This window comes from Heloderma suspectum, chromosome 17 (assembly GCF_057233095.1).
Source record: "Heloderma suspectum isolate Gila_16-S chromosome 17, 16-S_ref, whole genome shotgun sequence".
NCBI lineage: Eukaryota > Metazoa > Chordata > Lepidosauria > Squamata > Helodermatidae > Heloderma > Heloderma suspectum.
The window spans coordinates 9,272,485-9,291,833 of NC_139474.1; the positions used below are offsets into that span (position 1 = coordinate 9,272,485).

The 19,349-nt window shown below is 49.4% G+C and overlaps 1 protein-coding gene across 6 annotated transcripts in view; it reads left to right on the plus strand.

Annotated features, from left to right (window-relative positions):
- Positions 1 to 13,584, plus strand: part of DNAJC4 (DnaJ heat shock protein family (Hsp40) member C4) — a 45,021-nt gene extending 31,437 nt beyond the window's left edge. For all 6 annotated transcript variants that reach the window (XM_084823648.1, XM_084823645.1, XM_084823644.1 and 3 more), the window contains 4 exons: positions 5,652 to 5,854; positions 6,690 to 6,863; positions 12,295 to 12,381; positions 13,251 to 13,584. In XM_084823648.1, coding sequence (XP_084679774.1) covers positions 5,652 to 5,854; positions 6,690 to 6,863; positions 12,295 to 12,381; positions 13,251 to 13,386 — 600 coding nt within the window. In that variant the 3' untranslated portion in view covers positions 13,387 to 13,584. The remainder of the gene's footprint in view (positions 1 to 5,651; positions 5,855 to 6,689; positions 6,864 to 12,294; positions 12,382 to 13,250) is intronic.
- The last annotated feature ends 5,765 nt before the right edge of the window (positions 13,585 to 19,349 follow it).

Sequence of the window (19,349 nt, forward strand, 5' to 3'; positions counted from 1 at the left end):
CTGAACTCATATTTTAATAACCATAGTTTTACCTTTGACTAGTTAATTTTTTGTGGTGGGGGGGGAACTAGACTGCATCAGTGCTGTATTATGAAAGGGCCGTAGCCTTGTTAGCCTGTTTGATAATCCAGCCCTGGTCAAAATCAGCTTAATCTCCATCATCAGGGGAAAAAAAAAAGTGTAGAGCCAAGGCCAGATAATCTCAACGGTTTTGCAACCTTTCTGCAGACCACCTGAATGGAGCTCAGGGACCGCTAGCAGCCACAGTTTGACAACCTTTTGTGTGTGTGTGAAGATTTAAACATCCTTTTGATTCTTAAAGCGACCTCTAAAAGGTTAACTATAATCCATTATAAAGCAATTAAGGGCACAATCCTATGCATGTTTAGACAGAAAAACATCCTACAATTTCCAGTGTCCCCCAGCCAGCCTTGCTGGCTGGGGAATGCTGGGAGTTGTAGGACTTTCTTTCTGTCTCAACTTGCATAGGATTGTGCCCTAACTTGTCTCTTGGCGTTGGGGCAGTCAAAAGAGATACTGTGGAGAATGTAACTTTAAAACCTCTGATCAGCTCTCTTCTGTCCTTATGGGGCCCGTGGGCAGCCCAGAGGAAGTTCAGGATGTAACCATCCATAGGGATTTCGCTGCTACATGAAGCGGTGATGGCTAATTGGTTTACGTGCAGTAGTGCACTTAGCCAGTTTTTGACACTGGACTTAAGGGTCTTACTGGGGAGAGGAGGAAGAGGCTCTCCAGATGGTAACGTGTATTACTTTACTCACCTCACAATGTGGTGAGCCAGCTCCACTGCTGCACTTGAGCGCCGGTGTGTTCATTCAGCTGAGTGGGGCCCTGGGCCTCTGCCCCAAAGTCCTGTCCTGGCAGCACCACTGGTTACATGGCTTTAGAAGGGGAATAGACAAATTCGTGAATGGGGGGGGGTTTCTTGGTGGCTATTAATGATGGACAGCTGAATGGAACCTCCAGGTTCCAAGGCAGTCTAACCTTTGAGTTACCAAGGAAAGCTTCTTGCCGTCAAGGCTCGCTTTTGAGTTTCTCAGAGGCGTTTGACTGCCCACTGTGAAAAATGGCGACGCAGCAGGCCTCTTCCTATGTCCTTATCTTATATCCAGGGACCAAATCTGGCCCTCCAGCATTCCCCAGATGGTCATGCCCCCTTTCCCTGGCCCTGCCCCCTTTCCCGCTGACCATCAGTCAACTGGTGGTTTCCCAGCTTTTATGTAGTTTTTCCCCCCATTCTGAAAGGCTGAAATGCCTCTCTTGAGGTTTAGTTCATGGCAGTAAGAGCTGCAAGCTAAAACAGGCTGGTGTTTTTGGTATTTTGGCCACACACCCTTTGCCTTTTGCCCTGCCCACCACTGGAATGCGGCCCCCGAGAGCTTTTCCAAAATGAAATCCAGCCCTCCAGCTGAAAGCAGTGCTGCACTCCTGCCTTATATCCTCTGCAAGTCAAGATGGATAATCAAGAGAAGCATTGTGACAAAGCCTAGGTGCTGCATTAAGGCATTGTTCCTTCATGGAAACTGGAGTTTGAGAAAAAACATTTCCTGAGACTTGGAGGTGGTTTGCAAGAGGGGTTGCGACTTGGGTTATGCATTCTAAACATGGCTTCTGGTTAAATAGGCTGTGCAGGATGGAGTGTGGTTTTTTGAGTTTTGCATTGGTTTCGAAAACCTGCCGAATCTGTTTGACCCAGATGCATGCACACAGCATGCTGGGAAGCGATGCCTCTCTATTTTCAACTTGCTTTGAAACTCTTGCCCATTTCTGGCCTCATTTTCTTTGCCAGTGAATCGGTCTGTAAGCTACGATTATGCAAACAAGCGGACAAGGATGAGCAAAAGTTTTGTGCTGTGGCTTCGTAGCAGTTGTGTGAAAATAGGATAGTTAGGAATTCAGTTTCAAATATTAAAACACTTTGAACAGTCCCAGGGAGGGGGAGGAGGAAGAGGAAGCTTCTTTTGGATTTTCCAGGTCTTGATGAGCTTTGCGATGGCAGCGGCGTAAGATGTGGAGCAAATTCCCTGTAACATCCATGCCCTTCTCTCCCTGCACACCCGTCGCCAAGCCTGTATTTGAGTAGTCTGTGGGAACTCATTTCAGCCGAAGGATTACCTCCTAGGAGAATAAATGCTCCATTCTAAATTCCCCCATTTCTTTCTGCACCAGAAAATTCCTTCTCTCTCACCCTCCTCTTCTCCCCCGCCCCTTCCATGGTTTTAACTGAGGACTGTTTTAATTGCTTGTACTAAATGCTCAATCAGGAGAGCTTGTCGAGTAGATCAGTTGAACGGCATTGGGGTGAGGAGGCAGTGTTCTCTTGTGGCAAATTTGCCCTCGCGGTTTTTGTGGCATTCTGCAACCTGCATTGTTCCCTGGGTACCTATAGGTACCCATCGGATGTCCTTGTTTTATAGTTGGGAAGGCTGTAGACAGCATTACAACATTTTGGGGCTTTTTTTTTAGAAAAAAGGTGAGATGACTGAAGTATGTAAAATGATGTCTGGTGTGGAGAAAATAAACAGAAGTTTCCCCCTCTCTTAGTACTAGAACCCAAGCCAGTGAAGCTGAATGGCAGGAGATTCAGGACAGGAAAAAGGAAGGACTTCTTTGCACAGTGCATAGTCAACTTATATGGAACTTGGTACCACAAGAAGGAAATTAAAAGATGCTAAGGCTATCAACGGCTACTTATCGTAATGGCTATGGGCTACCTCCAGGACCAGGAGCAACATGACTCTGAATGCCAGTGGCTGGGGAACAACAGTGGGGGAAGACCCCTACTCCTCCATGTAGGCGCCCACCCAGCCACCATAACAGTAGCATTAGGCCTGCGCCACTAACCCGGGCTTGCTGCAAATTGGGATTGTGACCAGTGCCGAACCTTTGTGCAGCTCCCATTCATTTCAGCAGGCTTGTGCAGGAGAACTTCTCTGGGCCTTGTGTCCTGTTTCAATTGGTGGAGGACTGGACAGGCTGTTTCAGCTTCTGGGATAACCTGAAATGCCGGCTTCCCCAGCAAGCAGCTTAAAGCTTGTTTCCAGGGGTGCTGCATCTCTCTAGCCCTCCACCTCTTGTCCTTTGCATTTTGGTTGTGCAGTGAACTGATTCTCTCTGATCAGAGAAACACAGAGCCTCTGGCCTCGGCACAAGGCAGCGGCGGCAGGATGGTAGGGGAAGACACTGGCTCGGGACACCTCTTTGTTGCCACCTGCGGTGTGCAGGTCTGTGATGGATGATCCCATGGGAACAAAGGGAGCAGCCAACGCAGCAGCAGCAGCCTCAGGCTGAGGCCTCTGTAGCCAGTTATTGTTTTTGGAACAAGCCTTTTCTCCTCCGTTGGTAGCCTTTTGCGATCGCTGCTCTAGGAGACAATGACAGCTTGCCCAGCTGGAACAGGAGATTGCGAGTCCAGCGCCTCCCCAGCAGCCAGGCCAAAGAGCAGTGGTTTGCAGAGGAGGTGGCAGGCGCAAGCACGGCTTGAGTGCAGGAGCAGATAGCTGAGCCTTTCCTTGGGAAATTGTCCTGTGGTCTCCCAGATGCATATCCCCACTTGCAAGCACATGGGTGTTGCTAATACAGTTATTTATGTAATAATGATTAGATAGATAGACAGATAGACAGATAGATAGATAGATAGATAGATAGATAGATAGATAGATAGATAGAATGGCATTACCATTTACACAACAAATTTAATATATTTTATTATTAATAATAGCACCAGCGTTTACATAACAAATTTTGAGTGTTTGGAGCTTGGATCCATTATGTCAGTAACTATTCACAACGATCTGGTAAGGTAGGCCAGTCCTGTTACACCCACACACCCCGCTTGCGAACCAGAGCAAAAAGATCCTTACACGAGCCCATGTAACATGTGGACAACTTGTGGCCCTCCAGATGTTGTGGCCTACAGCTCCCATCAGCCCCTATCAGCATAGCCAATGGTGAGGGGTCGTGGGAGTTGCAGGCCAAAACATCTGGAGGGCCATAAGTTGTCCACCCCTGCCATATAGGGAGTTAGTGCATGGCAGGAGGAATTTTTATCTGAGCACTTCTTGGCTCACAGATGAGCCTTTTAGCCCCTGTACTAGACTAGCTCAGGGCTGTGGCTCAGTATCAGAGCACCTGCTTTGCATGCAGACAGCCCTGAGTTCAATCCCTGGCACCTCCAGTTAAGAGGCGCCAGTGGGAGCAGGTGAGATCTTGGAGGGCTTCTGCTGATTTAACAGGCAGGACTAAGCTAGATGATGAACCACTGGTCTGATTCTAAATAGCAGCTTTGATTGCTCCACTTTAGTGTTGTACCAAAACGAGAAGATTGTCGAAGAGCAATCAACAGCAAGTCTAAGGTGGTTCTGCACAGCATTGCCCAGTGTGTGCCTATGCCGTGATTCTGCGGCAGTGCAGAATCTTGTCTTGGCCACAGGAGTCAGCTTTCTGAGGATTTCTGTTCTCATTTTTAAAACAATCAACAGCAAGTTGCTAGTCCTCTTGAAGCTTAAGATATGGTTGAAAGGAAGCGTGTGCAAAAAACACTTGCTGTGGGTGCTCCTGAGACTTAAAATGCCAATGTGTTTGGTGATGGAATCCAACCAGCTTGCAGTTTTAGTCAGGTTTATGGGACGGATATGTGTCTTACCCTGCCACAGGAGAGGGAGGGGGACAATAAAAAGGGTTCTTCCTAATGTTCCTCCCCTGCCCCGCAGGCCGGGCTGCGGCCCTCTGCGACACCTCCAGCTTGGAACAAGCCCAGTCCTCCTGGTCCCCTGATCTTCAAAGCAGACAGGCAGTTTGACAGGGGGCTGTGAATAGGCCTGGTTGATGTTCCCAGCTGGATGTTAAATTCCTTAGGCGGCTAAGACCTCTTCCTTTGCTCTGGTCTTTCGTAATGCGTAATGTAATGCTCTTTGCCTACAGCAGCCTTCCCCAACCTGGCTCCCTCCAGATGTGTTGGACTATAACTCCCAGCATCCCTAGCTGGCTGGGGATGCTGGGGGTTGTAATCCACCACATCCGGGGGGAGTCAGGTTGGGGAAGGCTGGCTGACACTAGCCGCACCTGGTTCATCTCCCCCTCCCCCGCCTCATGTATACCACACGCTGCCTTTTCTCACTTCCTTTGGTGGCAGCTGCTTTAGCACTCCTGGCCATGTCAGTAGGCTTTGTGTGGGAGAACTTCAGGCTGCCTGGCTCAGCAGCAGCAAGGGGAGCATCATTCACGGACACACGCTGGGCACTCCTCCTGCAATGGAGAGACCCATGGGAACGAGCAATGCACACAGCGTTCTGAGTCTGCTCACTCCATAGGTTTGTCTGAAGGCCTCATGATTCTGGCAGTTTTATTTCTGGCCCCTTTTCCTAATAACCTCTAGCATGGAATTTGCCCTTTTCACAGCTGACGTACTCTGGGTCGACATTTCAGCGGAGCTGTCCACCGTGATCTCTTTCCTGCTTAGCCGTTGCCAGTTCAGAGCCCATCAATGTGTATGTGATGCTATCGCAAAAACATACCCACAACAGAAGGGACATCCTGCAGCCTCAGCTCTCCGGGCCAGAGTTGGAGAGCATCTGTGTGTATATGTCGGGTCAGCCTGCCCCCACTTCCCATCCCTCTCTTCTCTCCAGCTCCATCCTGACAGCGACCCGGCTAACCCTGACCTGCATGGCCAATTTGTGAAGCTCAGCGAGGCCTACAGGGTGCTGAGTAAGGAGAGCAGCCGGATGCGCTACGACAGCTTGCGAGCGGCCCAAGAAGCCTGGGGGCCCCCAGCCAGCCACAGCAGGAGCTCCAAGAGGAGCCCGTTTGGTTTTGCCGACTTTGGCACAAGGTACGGATGGGGACTCCCTGAGGGACAAGGCTCCCTTTCCCAAGAGCAGCTTCACACCAGGGGCTGCCGCTCTTAAGCATCACCCTTCCCAGGCCCTCCAGTATTATAACTATTGGCGTGCTAAGTGCTGTACGTAGCACTTAATTCATGAGTCTCGACGAAAAGCGGAATCAGCCATGAATGCAAGACATGTGAAATGGGGCCCGTCTAGTCTAGCTATCTCTTTTCAGTGGGGGCAGCCAGATGTTTTTGTAAAGCAAAGCTGTGAAGGTAGCGGACTACCGCTGTTCCTTTTATTAAATATTAAAAGCGTGACGTACAAACGTTTTTGGTACCAGCAACATTCTGACGTCTGGAGCAAGCGAGAACAAGCGTGCTCCATCTTCTATATGACAGACCTTAAGACGTTTGAAGGGCACTATGGTGTGTGCATGTGTTCCCCGTGTCCTGGACCCCACTGGCCACTGGGCTGCACTCCTTTCCTTCTCTGCTTGAGCCTCATTAAAGCAAGTTTCATGTTCCTGTAAATGCATTTGCCCACATTCATCCCTCACCTGTTTTTGTCCCTGCCTCATTTATCTCAGTTGTCTATCATGGATTGTAAGCTACTTGAGGGCAGGGTATAAATAATAATTGAAGACTGCCCTGCCTTCAAAGCCCCTTAAACCCCCTAATCATCCCCCCACCCCCGTTCCACACCTGAGAGGGCACCAAGATGTCACATGTCTGCCTGGTTCCATAAGTAGCAGCCCAACAGATATGCATCACGGCTTGTCCTCTTCTCCCTCACCCTGGTCTTGCAGTGAATCTGTCCTTGTCCCCCCCCCCTTTGCAGGAGCAAGTCGGAGCCCAACGAGAATGCGGGCTACTGGCAACAGTTCCACAAGCCCTCTCCGGAGTCATACTCTGGCCCCGAGCTCCAGAAAAGGCATGGCCGCAACAAAAGGCTCTTTGGCTACTGTTTGCTCATCATGCTGGGCAGCCTGACTGTTCACTACATAGTATACAGGTATGTGGCTGCCCCCTTCTCTCCTGCCCCCCCAGAAAATGGTGCTGGAGTGCAGATCGGAAGGTTCTAGGTTTAAATCCCCCAGGTGACCCTGACAATACATCATATAGATTTTGTGTGTTTGCATTTTTATTTATAGCTTATTCTGTTTTTGGTAATCCAAAGGAGGGACAAATAGCTAAGCAGAGTACTGGGGATCCTTTAAAAAGAATTATTTTTATTTAAAGTATTTTTATCCAGCTCCTTAGCCAAAAGCCGCTGTCAGGAGCACCCTTGCTGCCTTCTGAAATAGATTTTCCAAGGCTTTATTTCCATTCAACCTAAGGACGCTTACAGATGCTAATTGCCTGAGCCTAATGAGGGAAACTTAAGAGAGCTGCCTACCAGGGGTTTCTAGCCTTAGGGAATCAGTTGGTCTCCATTTGGAGGGAAAGGGCAGGAAGCCTCTGAACATAAGGGCTAGGAGGAGAGAGTCCACCCCTTTCCCATGGGACATCGGGGCGCAGCTGTTGTCATCGCGCCAAGCGGGCTGAGCGCCTCCTCTCGGTGCCCTCCATCTCCTGCTTGTCCCTGTGCCAGCGCCTCGCGTCCTGAAACTCCAGTTATCCCTCCCTCTCCCTGCCAGGGTCACTGCCACTCTCAGGGATGTGAGCAGGGAGGGGCTCTCCCTCCGGTGGTGCCTCTGAACAGCGCACGGGTTCCTCTCCCACGGTTTCTACCTCTTCCTCAGAATCAGAACTGCTTTGGGGCTCTATGGGCTCCGATCCAACCCTGACATCCTCCTGGAGTGACTTACATGAAATCAGTAAAAGAAGATAGTCCCTGCCCACAGCCATACAATTTTAAAAAGACATGACCCACAAGGAAAAGGGGATGGGGAGGGAAGATAAAAATAAGTTGTCTTCCAGCAGGACTGGTGAAGTGGCCCACTTCCCCTCTCATCTCCTTTTGTACAGCCTGCCAGAATGGCTGCTGGTGATGACCCCACTTCTCCAACCTCTGCGCTTCACTGCTGAAGTTTCAGCAAACATTGCCCACACACTTTCAGATTTCTTTTTGCAACCCTGGCCCAAGATGTGGTCATGGCTACTGGTTGAAATGGCTTTGGAAGGGGTTCAGACAGATTTGTGGTGAATAGATGGACAAGTGAGGAGAGGTGTATCGATGGCTGTTACTTGTGAAGGCTAAATGGAACCACCATATCTAGAAGCAATCTCCCTTTGAATACCAGTTGCAGGAGTGGACTGTGGCCCCGCTTGGGGGCTTGTCCGAGCCATGTGGTTGGTCAATATGTGAAAAAGGATGCAGGACTTTATGGACCTTCAGTTTGATCCAGGGCTTTTCCTATGTTCTAACCTTAAGGTGTAGAAACTTAGTTTTAATTAAACAACACCCCCCCCCCCCATGCAAGTTTAAAAACACACACATATATTTTAACTTGTTCAACATAGGTAACAACATAACCATCAGCACAGAGAAATTCACCATATATGTGAAAGGTACACTGAAGTAAGAGAGAAGGTAAATTTTAGAACAGGATAAGGTAGCACAACAGTTTATCCCAAGAGATTTTTCTGCAAGCTGCTGTGAGTAGATAGGGAAATTAGATCCCTTTGATTGTGAGCTGCATAAAAGTTACCTGTCTGTGAAGTATGTTGGTCCCACATTTACTTCGTAAGCTTTGCCATTAAAGCAATGTCCCAAAAACTTACACTTAGATTCTCAAAGTGCTGTTTTCCAGTGATGTCTGAGAATTGTGGGATATGTTGCTGTCATCATTGTTACATTTTTATCCTCCCCTTCTCTCTCCACCCATCTTATCCTCACAACAACCCTGTGAGGAAGCTTAGTCTGAGAGAACAAGATCGAACATGTGTGTGACTGACCCAAGGTTACCCAGTGAACTTCCCGGCTGATCAGGGATTTGAACCTGGGTCTCCCATGTCCGACACTCTGCACACTACACCACATTGGCTCTTAAGGATATCAAGAAGACAGTGCACATGGAGTATTATCTTTCAAAATTACCCTAAGGAATTTGTACTTCTTTGAATTTTGCAATGGAGTTCTCCAATCAAAAGATATTTATATTAGGGAAAAGCACTCACCAAAAAAGTGAATATTAGTGGAAATAACGTTCTATACATATAATTGCTTGAAAATAATGTGTATATTAGGCAAAACTGTGTACAAATATGCATGTATTGAGAGAAATGTGCACAAAAATGAGTGTGAATTTTCATGACACCTTAAAAAAAACACACATTTTCAAAATTCAGGGTGAACCGTACTTAAGATTGGAAAAATGAGAACCTGAGAGAAACCAAAACGGACAGATTTGCCATCTCTAGGTATGCTTACGTGAACATCATGAAGAGGAAGCTCCAGACCATGTTGCCCCTTGAACCCAGGAAGGGATGGAGGCCCCCAAGTCTCTGTAGCTTTGGAAACCCTTGTGTGACTGTTGGGCCTGGCTGGTGCTGGGTTTTGAGATGTTTTTGCCCCCCACCTCCTGGCTTAGTTTCTCCCCCCCGGGCAACACAGCCTGCCAACCCCGGCTGCCAACCAGGCAGTTCTAATTCTAATCCGTTGCCTAATTAGCTGGCCGTGACCAGGGAGAGATTAATCGTGAGCAGCCTTTAATCAAGCCTAATGCAATTAAACATGCCCACTTAAGTCTGAACAGGGGAGGGGCATTTAAAGGGACCCGGGAGGACGGGTGGCATTGCCCGATCGAATCCCGTGCCAGGTGAGGAGATGAGCAAGAGAGGGCGGAGGGCTCTGCCCCACTCCTGCTGAGCGTCCTGCTGCGGCATCCAGGGACAGGCCTGCTGGCGCCATCTGGCATAACGGGAGGCCTCCTCACAAGTGCGTCATGTGAAGTTCCAGGGTCGCTTTGTATCCGTCAAATATGTTGTGAAGTGAGGACAGTACTGTGCTTTTAATTACACATGTACCAATTGAACATGGGGAGCAGGCAAGCTAGTCTATTATTGTTGTTGTTGTTATTATTATTACTACTACTGCTGTTGTTGTTGCATTATTGGTTCCTCTCCCCCACAAAGCAAAACGTGTTTTTGGAGCCCTCCTATTCCCCTCACCTATTCCCTGCCAGCTTGTGGAGGGGCCATGACTCAGTGGAAGAGCACCTGCTTCGCATGCGGAAAGGTCCCATATTTAATTCCCGGCTTCTCCAGGTAGGGCTAGGAAAGAATCATGCCTGAAACCCTGGAGAGCCGCTGCCAGTCAGATGGACCAAGGGCCTGACTCGGTATGAAGGAGCTTTCTGTGTTCCTAACTAACCGCAAAAGCTGAGACGTCTCCCATGTTCGTGGGCTATGTTCCCAACTGCTCAACTCTTTCCTCTCCAGCCCTCATCCCAAGCAGTTGTTTGTGGGGCGGGCTTGTTTTTTTAGCTAGGAGCCACCAGCCGTCAGTGCTCATTGAAGCAAGCTTCCTCTGTCAGTAAGGAAGCATCCTCCTCACTTTGCACAAAGCATCTCTTGGCAAAATAGTTACCACGGCGTGCCAAGGAAGACCTGTGTCCTGGAAGTTTCCCATGTCATGAATGCCACCCAGGTTAGGGAGCCTTGTCTTTGCCCCAAGCTCCCTCCAGGTAAACAAGGGAGCTTCTGACAAAGCTGCACTTGCAGGCACCTTCCATTTCAAAACTGGAGGATCTTAAGACAGAATATGCCCCTGCCCACAATACCCCATGTTGGACACAAGGATTGTTTTTGGCAGCAGTTTTTCTCAGGAGGTCTGCAGCCAGCTTTCAGTTCTTTCCCAAATCTTTGGAGCAGTTTCCCCATGGATAAAGAGCTGGGAGTTGGAAAGTGTGCTCATCAATCAGTCCCCAAACATTTATCTTTTTGGCTAGCTAAGAAAGAAGAACATGTTTGCAAAGGATTTTGGGATGAACAATGCGGCCTGCCTACTCAGCAGGCCGAATCCCCTTCTCCTCCTCCGCCTCTGTTTTGCAGAGCCCAGTGTAAACACACAAGAAGGCTAAAAGGGGCAAAACATATTTTAAATCCCTTTTTGTTATGGAAATTGGGAAGAGGGGAGGGGAACATCCCTAATTAGCTCTTCCTTCTCCACTGATAGAGCTTGTATTTCTCAGATGAGGGACATGCCATCTTTTGTGTTGTAGGCCTGCTTTTTCAGGAGGGGTGGTGGTGGTGGTGGTGGTGGGAAACTAACCCATCTCATTGACATGCTTTGTATATAGTTTTGGGGCGTTCAGGGAGAGAGGGAAGGCGGTTGGCCAAATGGGAGAGGGAAGCAACAGCCAACGCCAACTCATGTGTGTATGTCAGTGGGGAAGATGTCTGATCACTTCGCACGCACACTGGGCTGCTCTTATGTCAGCCTGTAGGTGTGCTTCCATTTGGTTGGCTCCTCTGTTTCTGCCTTTACCCATGGGTGAAAGTGAGCTGATAAAGTGCTTTATACCAGGTCATATTATTTGTCCTTCTAGCCTGGGAGGACAGGGGGGCGGGCGGGCAGCATGTATCCTAATTTCATGCAGCCCTCTGCTTATTTTCAAAAGCCCTCTGTATGCAATCAGTTCAGACCTCTGGCAAGAGTGATCTGTCCCTTCCCACTGGGTGGGAAGGAAAGGCAGAGAGAAAAGGAGGTGAAAGAAAAAGAAAAGGGCTGAACTACCCCCTTTTGGCTTCAGCCCTACCCACCGTCAACAGGTGGCCCCCAATAGATTATTTGCAGCCCTTGACAGAAAAATGAGCTCCCCACCTCTGACTGAGCTATTTGTCTTCAACTGGTGGAAGAAGAAAATGACAAAGTGGGCTCCCAAATACATGCTTTGGCTACAGGTGGGTCCTGGGTCTGAAAAGGTTGTAGGCTACTCCGACTGGCAGCCGCTCCCTCTGGGCTTTCGGGGAGAGAAGAGTCATTCCCCCTCCCTTGCTCACTATCAGATCTTTTTAGCTGAAGATGCCAGGGATCAAACCTGGAATTGTCTGCGTGCAAAGCAAGTGCTCTGCCACCAAGCTGTCCGCCCTCAACATAAAAGCAATGTGCTGTCCACAGTTTGATGTGTTTGGCCAGTACTATATTGTGGAAGTCAAGGGCGTGAGTGAGAGACACTGCCTTTTTAAAGCAGACAGGAAGGGCCAGGGCTGAGGTCTTCCCGGTGGGAGCAGGGGGACAAAAGGCAGAGCAGGGCCACATTTCCTGTTCCCTTGAGGGGACCCAGCCAGATTCATTTTCTGCCCTGGCTTATGTCACTACCCCTTCTCCAGCAGGGGTGGTGGGGCAGGGGGAGGTAGGTGAAGGAGGCTGAGCCAGACTGTTCTTGTACCTAAATTCCTTTGCACCTAGTTTCTTTTAAGTGCATCGCCAGCCCCTACGCTTAAGTCTCTACTGCTTCTCTTCCACCTCCACACACCCCTCCCCAATCTTCTTGCAGGAAGCTGAAGGATGTACACAACAGTTTTATGGATGAGAAGGATCGAGTCATAACCCAGATATATAATGAGAACAAGGAGCGAGCCAGGTATGGATTTGCAGAAATTAACAGACTCTCTGCCTCATCTTCTCTCCCTGCAGATGATGACCCTTCACAGATCATGGTGTGTGCCACATTCATATGACAGTATAAACATGCTTTGTCTAATTTACATAATTTATTTTTAAGTTCTTCCTGATTGTGAGGAGAGACAAGGAACTCTGGCAGTGATCAAAGGCTAGGGTTCAGCCTTCCTTCTGATGCCTTTCTTTATGGCTGTGAGGACTAGAAACGTGTGTGTGTGTGTGTGTGTGTTTATATCTGAGATCCCAGAGATGATGATTTCTGCATGCAGTACCATAGTCCATGCTTTTTCTCCATGGAGTTGAGTGCATGCTGCCCTTGATTATGATATTTGGAGAGAGAGATCCGATAAGTGATTATTGGCAAATAGCTGATCATGTGTGCAAATCATTGGCAAATAGGTGGATGTGCGCAAACATTTAAAAAGGTGTATGGAGGAGGGTTGGAGGAGTGACTGGGATGGAAATAAATGGCTTCCCCTAAAGGGTCCTGGGAGCTGAGGCTTCTCTCTTAGCTCAGCCATAGAACTACAGTCCCCAGGATTCCCTAAAGAGAAGGGATGACATTTAAAGTACTTTAGGGCTTCAAATTTACCTGCACACTTCCACCACATTTTAGGACTGCTCCACTGAAAACTGTGGGGCTTGCTTCTGAGTAAGCATCCGGAGCACTGCACTGCATGCCTGCAATACAAATATGTGAATGGAACACTGTGCTAAGCTTGGTACTGCTTTTGGGGAGGCTCTTAGTTTAGCAGTCCTGAGCCTGGAAAAGTCAGGGAGCTTGCACACCTGAGGCCTGGCGCTCACCACAGCCTATGTGTTTGCCTGTAGGTCCATGGGCCTCCAGAAACAGCAGGAGCTGCTGCGGCAGAAGCACGCCGAATTCACCCAGCAGTATCGCATCCACCCTGGACGCCTCTCAGGCTCTGTAAAGGGCCCGGCTCCTCCCCCCTCCACTGCCAAATAGAATGGAGATGCAGCCCAAATCCTGAGCCCTGGATGTTTTCCTGCAGACATTGCTGGCTGCTGAGGCCGACTGCTGAGGAGAGCAAGCGTGTTTCTTGCACAGAGGGTGCTGGTGGCTGACCCCACCCCCACAACCTCTCCACTGCCCTTTCTTTCCAATAGAAGCATCTTCCTACAATAAAAATAGGACTCCTGTCAATGCTTCCTCTGACCTGCCTTTGGTGCCACAAGCCCCTCCTCTTCCCTCTACTCCACTCTGTCATGGCCCCTCTGCCCAGGAGTTGGGTTGAAAGCAGGGGTGGGGAACCTCTCACCTCTGGGCGGAATGTGAACCTCCCGACCTGTGGACTAACCCCAGGTAAAACACCCTCACTGGGCCTGCTGTGAGTTACCAGCATCATTTACCCCTTCCTGCTGTGTCCCCTGTTCACGTAAGGTGAATGTCTGGTTCAGGGGTGAGGATCCTCAGGTCCAGGGGCCAAAGCCAGTCCTCCAGGTTCCCCAATAGGCCATGCCCTCTGGCCCCACCCCCTTTCCTCCACCCACCTATTATTTGGCTGTTTCCTGGATGTTATGTAGTTTTTCCTGCATTCTGAAAGGTTGAAATGCCTCACCTGTGGCTTAGTTACTGGGAGTAATAGCTTTAAGCTAAAATAGGCTGTATTTTTAGCTCCACCCTTTTTTCCTTCGGCCCCTCCCCTTTGCCTCAAGCTTCTCCAAAATTGAATTTGGCCCTCAGGCTGAAAGAGGTTACTCATGCTTGGCCTGGATGCAGATGTCCTCTCCTCCCATGCATAAGAAATACATCTGTAACTCCATAAGACACCTCGAGTGTCGTTTTTTGGTAGAAAAGTGGGGTATAAATCAAATAAACTCTGCCTGCAATGGGCTCTGGCCACACCCACTGCTGGAACGCAGACTCCCGACAGGTTTCAAATGAGGCAATGAAGCCCTTGACAGAAAAAAGCTTCCCTGCCTCTGGCCTGGGAGCGAAGATCTGCAACGGCCTGTGTTTCTGAGCTGTGCTCTAGGGTGCCTTCCCTCGCTGATCCCTGATGGGACCATGCGGAGCATTTCAAGTGCTGGAGCCAGCCGGATCTATTTTTCAGGAACGCCGCCAGGGCCGGTGGGCTTCTCGCTCTGTCAGCTCGCACAGCGGAGTCCCTTTCAGCTAACCTTAGATCCTGGGGGCAACTTTCAATCACCCCCCAGTTCAGTGTTGCAGCCTGACCTCAGGATCATAGAGCCAGAAGGGTCTTGCAGGCCATTTTGTTCAGCCCCCTGCTCGATGCAGGGAACTCAGAGCTTGAATGGCTGTCAGCCTCTGCTTGAAACTTCCAGTGAGGGAGAGCCCACCCACCGTCTAGGTCATGGGGTTGCATCATTAAACTGCTCTCCCCATCAAGAATTTTCTCCTACTGTTCAACTGAAATCTCCCCTCCTGTAACTTCAGTCCCTTAGATTTAGTCCTGCCCCATGGGGCAAGAGCAGAGAGCAAGCCTCTGTGTGACACCCCTTCACAGATTTGAAGCGCAGGGTAAATGAACGGGCAGAGAGTCTGTCTGCCAGGAAATGGCTGACCCCAGGCAGCCAAGCCACACTGTCTGCTCAAACCCCTCTCACCTTGTTTCCAGGTGCTGTCTGAAGCAGCGTTTCTGAACCACGTGGAAGAAGTCACTCTTTGTTTTTCGAGCTTGCAAGAGCAAGAATTGCACATACCCGGGGGGTGGGGGGGGAGAAGCTTCCTTCCCTTTTTCCTGCATGGTCAGTGTTCCGTATGTGACTGGAGGAAGATAGCCCAGGATGGTAACTCACGCTGAGATGAGCTGGGCATCCTCTTCTGAAGGCTCGTGGTTCTGTATTTCTGCAGTGGAAAGTGATCCAGTCGCATTCACAATGTAGGGAAAGGGCAAAATTACGTCCCCATTCCCAGGTAGGGGTTGATTGGAAGATAGCAAGATCCAGACCAGTAGATCATGCAGAGATGCTATGGAGCAGCCTTCTCTGTGGGTGGGTGCTTTGCTTTTAATTTTGTTGTTCTTTTTGCACATAGTGAGATCAAATGCTTTGTGCCGGGGCAAATGGGGCTGTGGGAAGAGGGTGTGGGGGAAGACGATGGCATAAATCCCCCTGTGGCAGACACTTAATTGCTGCATTCTGCGACTATAAGGGCACACAAAGATGGTGCTTTTCTCCCCTTGCACCCTGTTTACTCCAGCAAATGGGGTTGGGGGAGGGAGGAGGCAGAACCTTTGGAGGTTGCTCCAAGTGATGTGCATGGAGGATTAGCAAGACCACGGCAGCAGCAGCGGGAACTATGTGTGAAATGCTGGTTTAATCTCTTTGTGCGCAGGGCCCTGAGCTGCGAGGCTCCTGCTCACAACTGCAGGGGAAGGGGAGGGGAGAGCACACACATGCACTCCCCAACGTCTGGGCATGGCCAAGAGTTCATAGGTGTGGTGTCCCCCAGCACCTGGGAGGGTGTACATGCTCAAGCAAAGGATGGGGTGCATGGTGCGTAGGGAGGAGCGTAGCAAGACAGTTAAAAATAAACGGATCATCAGAGAAACCGATGTATTGGAGAGTCCTGCCAGATCAGACCAAAGGCCAATCTAGTCCAGTGTCCTTTTTTCTTAGGGCAGGGCCATAGCTCAGTAGTAGAGGACGTGCTTTGCATGCAGAGGGTCCCAGGTTCAATCCCCGGCATCTCCAGGTACAGCTAGGAAAGAATCTTGCTTGATACCCTGGAGAGCTGCTGCCAGTCACTGTCAACAGTTCTGGATTGGATGGATGAATGGTCTAACTCTGTATGTATGTATGTATGTATTTCTATACCGCTCAATAGCCGAAGCTCTCTGGGCGGTTCACAAAAATTAAAACCACAAAGCGCAGCATAAAACAGTATAAAATACGAAAGCTTAAGGCAGCTTTCCACATTCCCGCTAGGGCTGGCCAGATGCCTCCAGATAGTTTGTAAAGAAGCATGAAGACAAGCCCCCTCTCCCTCTGTTGCTCCCCAGCAACTGGTAATTGAAGAGCACACTGCCTTTGGAACGGGGCATTTGCATATAGTTATCGGGCCTAGTAGCCGCTGATAGGGCCAGGAAGCAAGGAGAGTGGAGGGTGTGTTAAGTGGGAGCAGGGCCAGGGGGTTGTCCAGCAGGTACAAAGAGCCCTCTTGCTCATGGAAAGCATGTGGTATAGGCCTCACAGGGCTATACCACCTCTGCATGCAGATGGGGTGTGTGGCGCTTTTAAAAAAATAATTTAAATAAAGTGTTTTTATCCCATGGCTCCCAGCACAGCTTACAAAAAATCGGTTAAACAAGATGGCCCTGCCTGCAAGCTTACAATCTATAATGATACAACACACAAAGAAAAAGGGATGGGGAGGGAAGAGGAAAAATGCTTTGACTGCTTCCCTCCCACATATGCACACATGTGTGGGGAAAGTCAGGGTTAAACAAGAACCTTTCTCCCTAGCCTGCTAGCTTTCCATGTGCAACTGTGGTCAGCTGTGTGACACCCTGCTGAATGAACCATTTTGGTGACACTCCAAGGACTGACTCTGGGTAATGTATAAAATGGGCCCTCTTGAACACACATGCACACAGAATCTCTCTGCAGTGGTGCATTATACAGCCAGCATCCCCTGCTGGATGGCTCAGGAACCAAACTGAGCCAGAAATAACTTTAGTTGGGGCTAAAGCCCACCACACTAAATCTGGGCTTTGCCTTGCATATGTTTGAATTGTTAATTGTTTCTTTAATGTAAGTGATTCATAAATATCATTAAGGGTGCAATCCTATACATGTTTAGACAGAAAAATGTCCTACAACTCCCAGGGGCGTTCTGGGAGTTGTAGGACCTTTTTCTGTCTAAACATGCATAGGCTTGCAGTCTAAATAAATTTATAATAATTTATCTTGGATTTAATGGAGGGGGAGGGGAGAAAGAGATGGGGAAGGGGCTTGAGGAATCCAGACAGAAAAAAGGCTTGCAGTGATAGGAAGAAGCACTCTATTCTGACTTGGCACATGTTTTTCTCACCCCCCCCATCCAACCCTTGACTTGATGCAGCAATTCTCCCATTTGTTGGATTCTGTTAGCAGTCATCGAAACATAATCTGTGTTTAATTGCTGAACTGAGAGGTGCCGGGGCTGAAGTCTAGTTGGAAAATATTCCCCCTGACCTGGAAGGGGAACTCTCTTTTTTTGGCCAGGACTGTAGGTTTCAGGTTGTGATTTGCTTTCTAAGGGTCACTTCTAAGGAGATATGTACGCATTGCACATTAGTTACGAAGTTCACGTCTTGGGGGGATGTTTGCATATGTTGGAACTTTGTTTGGGGGGTCTTTTTACCTGTAATTTTTACAATAAAATATATGCTTTGGGGAGAGGTGGGGGGCACTCTCCTTTCTATTTTAAAGGAGCAATTTCAGATAAGTAAATATGCGTGCACTTAGCAGCCGATATAGGCAGTGTGTATTCTTGTACCAGAATGCAAAAATATACGTGACAGACCATGGTGGGGTTGGTGGGAAAGGCACTGTGCACATGCTTAAAGATACGCTCACCTTTACACATCCCAAGGGTTGAACCTTTGTGTTTGGGGGTTCAAAAAGTTTTGCCGCCACTAAAGTTGCACTCCTACGCATGTTTAGACAGAAAAAGGTCCTACAACTCCCAGCATGCCCCAGCTAGCATGCTGGGAGGTGTAGAACTTTTTTCTGTCCAAACACGCATAGGATTGTGCCCTTAGTATCAAAGCTTAAAACAGCCTTCCCCAACCTGGTGCCCTTCAGATGTGTCAAATTACAACTCCTATCATCCCCAGTCAGCATGACCATTGAGAGTTCAACATCTCTGGTGGGCAGCAGGTTGGGAAAGGCTGACTTAAAATATAAAAGTTGCTGATTTCTAGTATTTCATTTCCTGGTGATTTGAGCTCTAGTTTCTTGAGTTTGACTGGAACTCCCTTGACTCAGTTTCCCTTTGGTCAAGTAAAATCCCAGTGCCAGGCTTTTGTGCCAGGCACGAGTTGTGTGACCAACCTGAGGACACGGTGCCTTGTCAAAGTTGGTCAGTCCTACACCCGGTGGCACAGGGTTTGGATGGACCTTGTCAACAGTTTCACAGCATCTCTTCCACCCCCTTTTTAATTTTTATGCACACAGGGGCAGGGGGCACAATGACAATCATATGCCCCATTTCTGAATCCTCTTGTGTGGTGATGTGCATTGCATCACTTCCTTCCAAACGTGGCAAGCCAGCCCTGCTGCTGCTGCTGTCTTTGTTGGCCCTCCTGCTCTTTCTGCAGAATGGGATCCCAAATATCTGCCCTGAAGTCCTACCCTGACAGCGCCATTCCTTGCAAAGTCTTTGTCTAACCCTGACGGGGGAGAGAGGGAGTCTCTCTCTCTCTTTGAAACCCGCCCTCTGTTCCCCGGGCAGCACATCATTATCCTCTTTTGGCTTTGGCGCCACAAGACGGGGGAGTGGGGGCATGATACGGCCACTCGTGGCTTTCTGTGGCTCTTAAAACGAAGGGGAAGCATTTAGAGTTTAGACACATTAATGAGGAGAAGCCCATGCTGGCTGCTTTTAGCAATGACAGCTGAATGGAGCCTCCATGTCCAAGAACAAGCTATCTCACAACGCCACCCACTGGTGACAGCCAACAAGGGGTGACGGCCCCCTCCATGGCCCTCGTGCTGGCGGGCTTCCCCAAAGCACCCAGCTGGCTGTTCTTTTGTTTCGTTTCGTTTTGTCAGGAGAACAAGGTGCTGGGATGACCGGACCCTCCTTAATACCCTCAGCTTGGGGTCCGTTTGTTTGGCTGGCGGCGGGGTGGGGGGAGGATGCCTCCTCCACAAGGCAGCATCCCCTGCAGCGGGGTCGGCCTCCGGCCGGTCCCCAGCACCGCTGCCTGCTCCAGCGGCCGGGCTCTCCCTCCCCTGCGC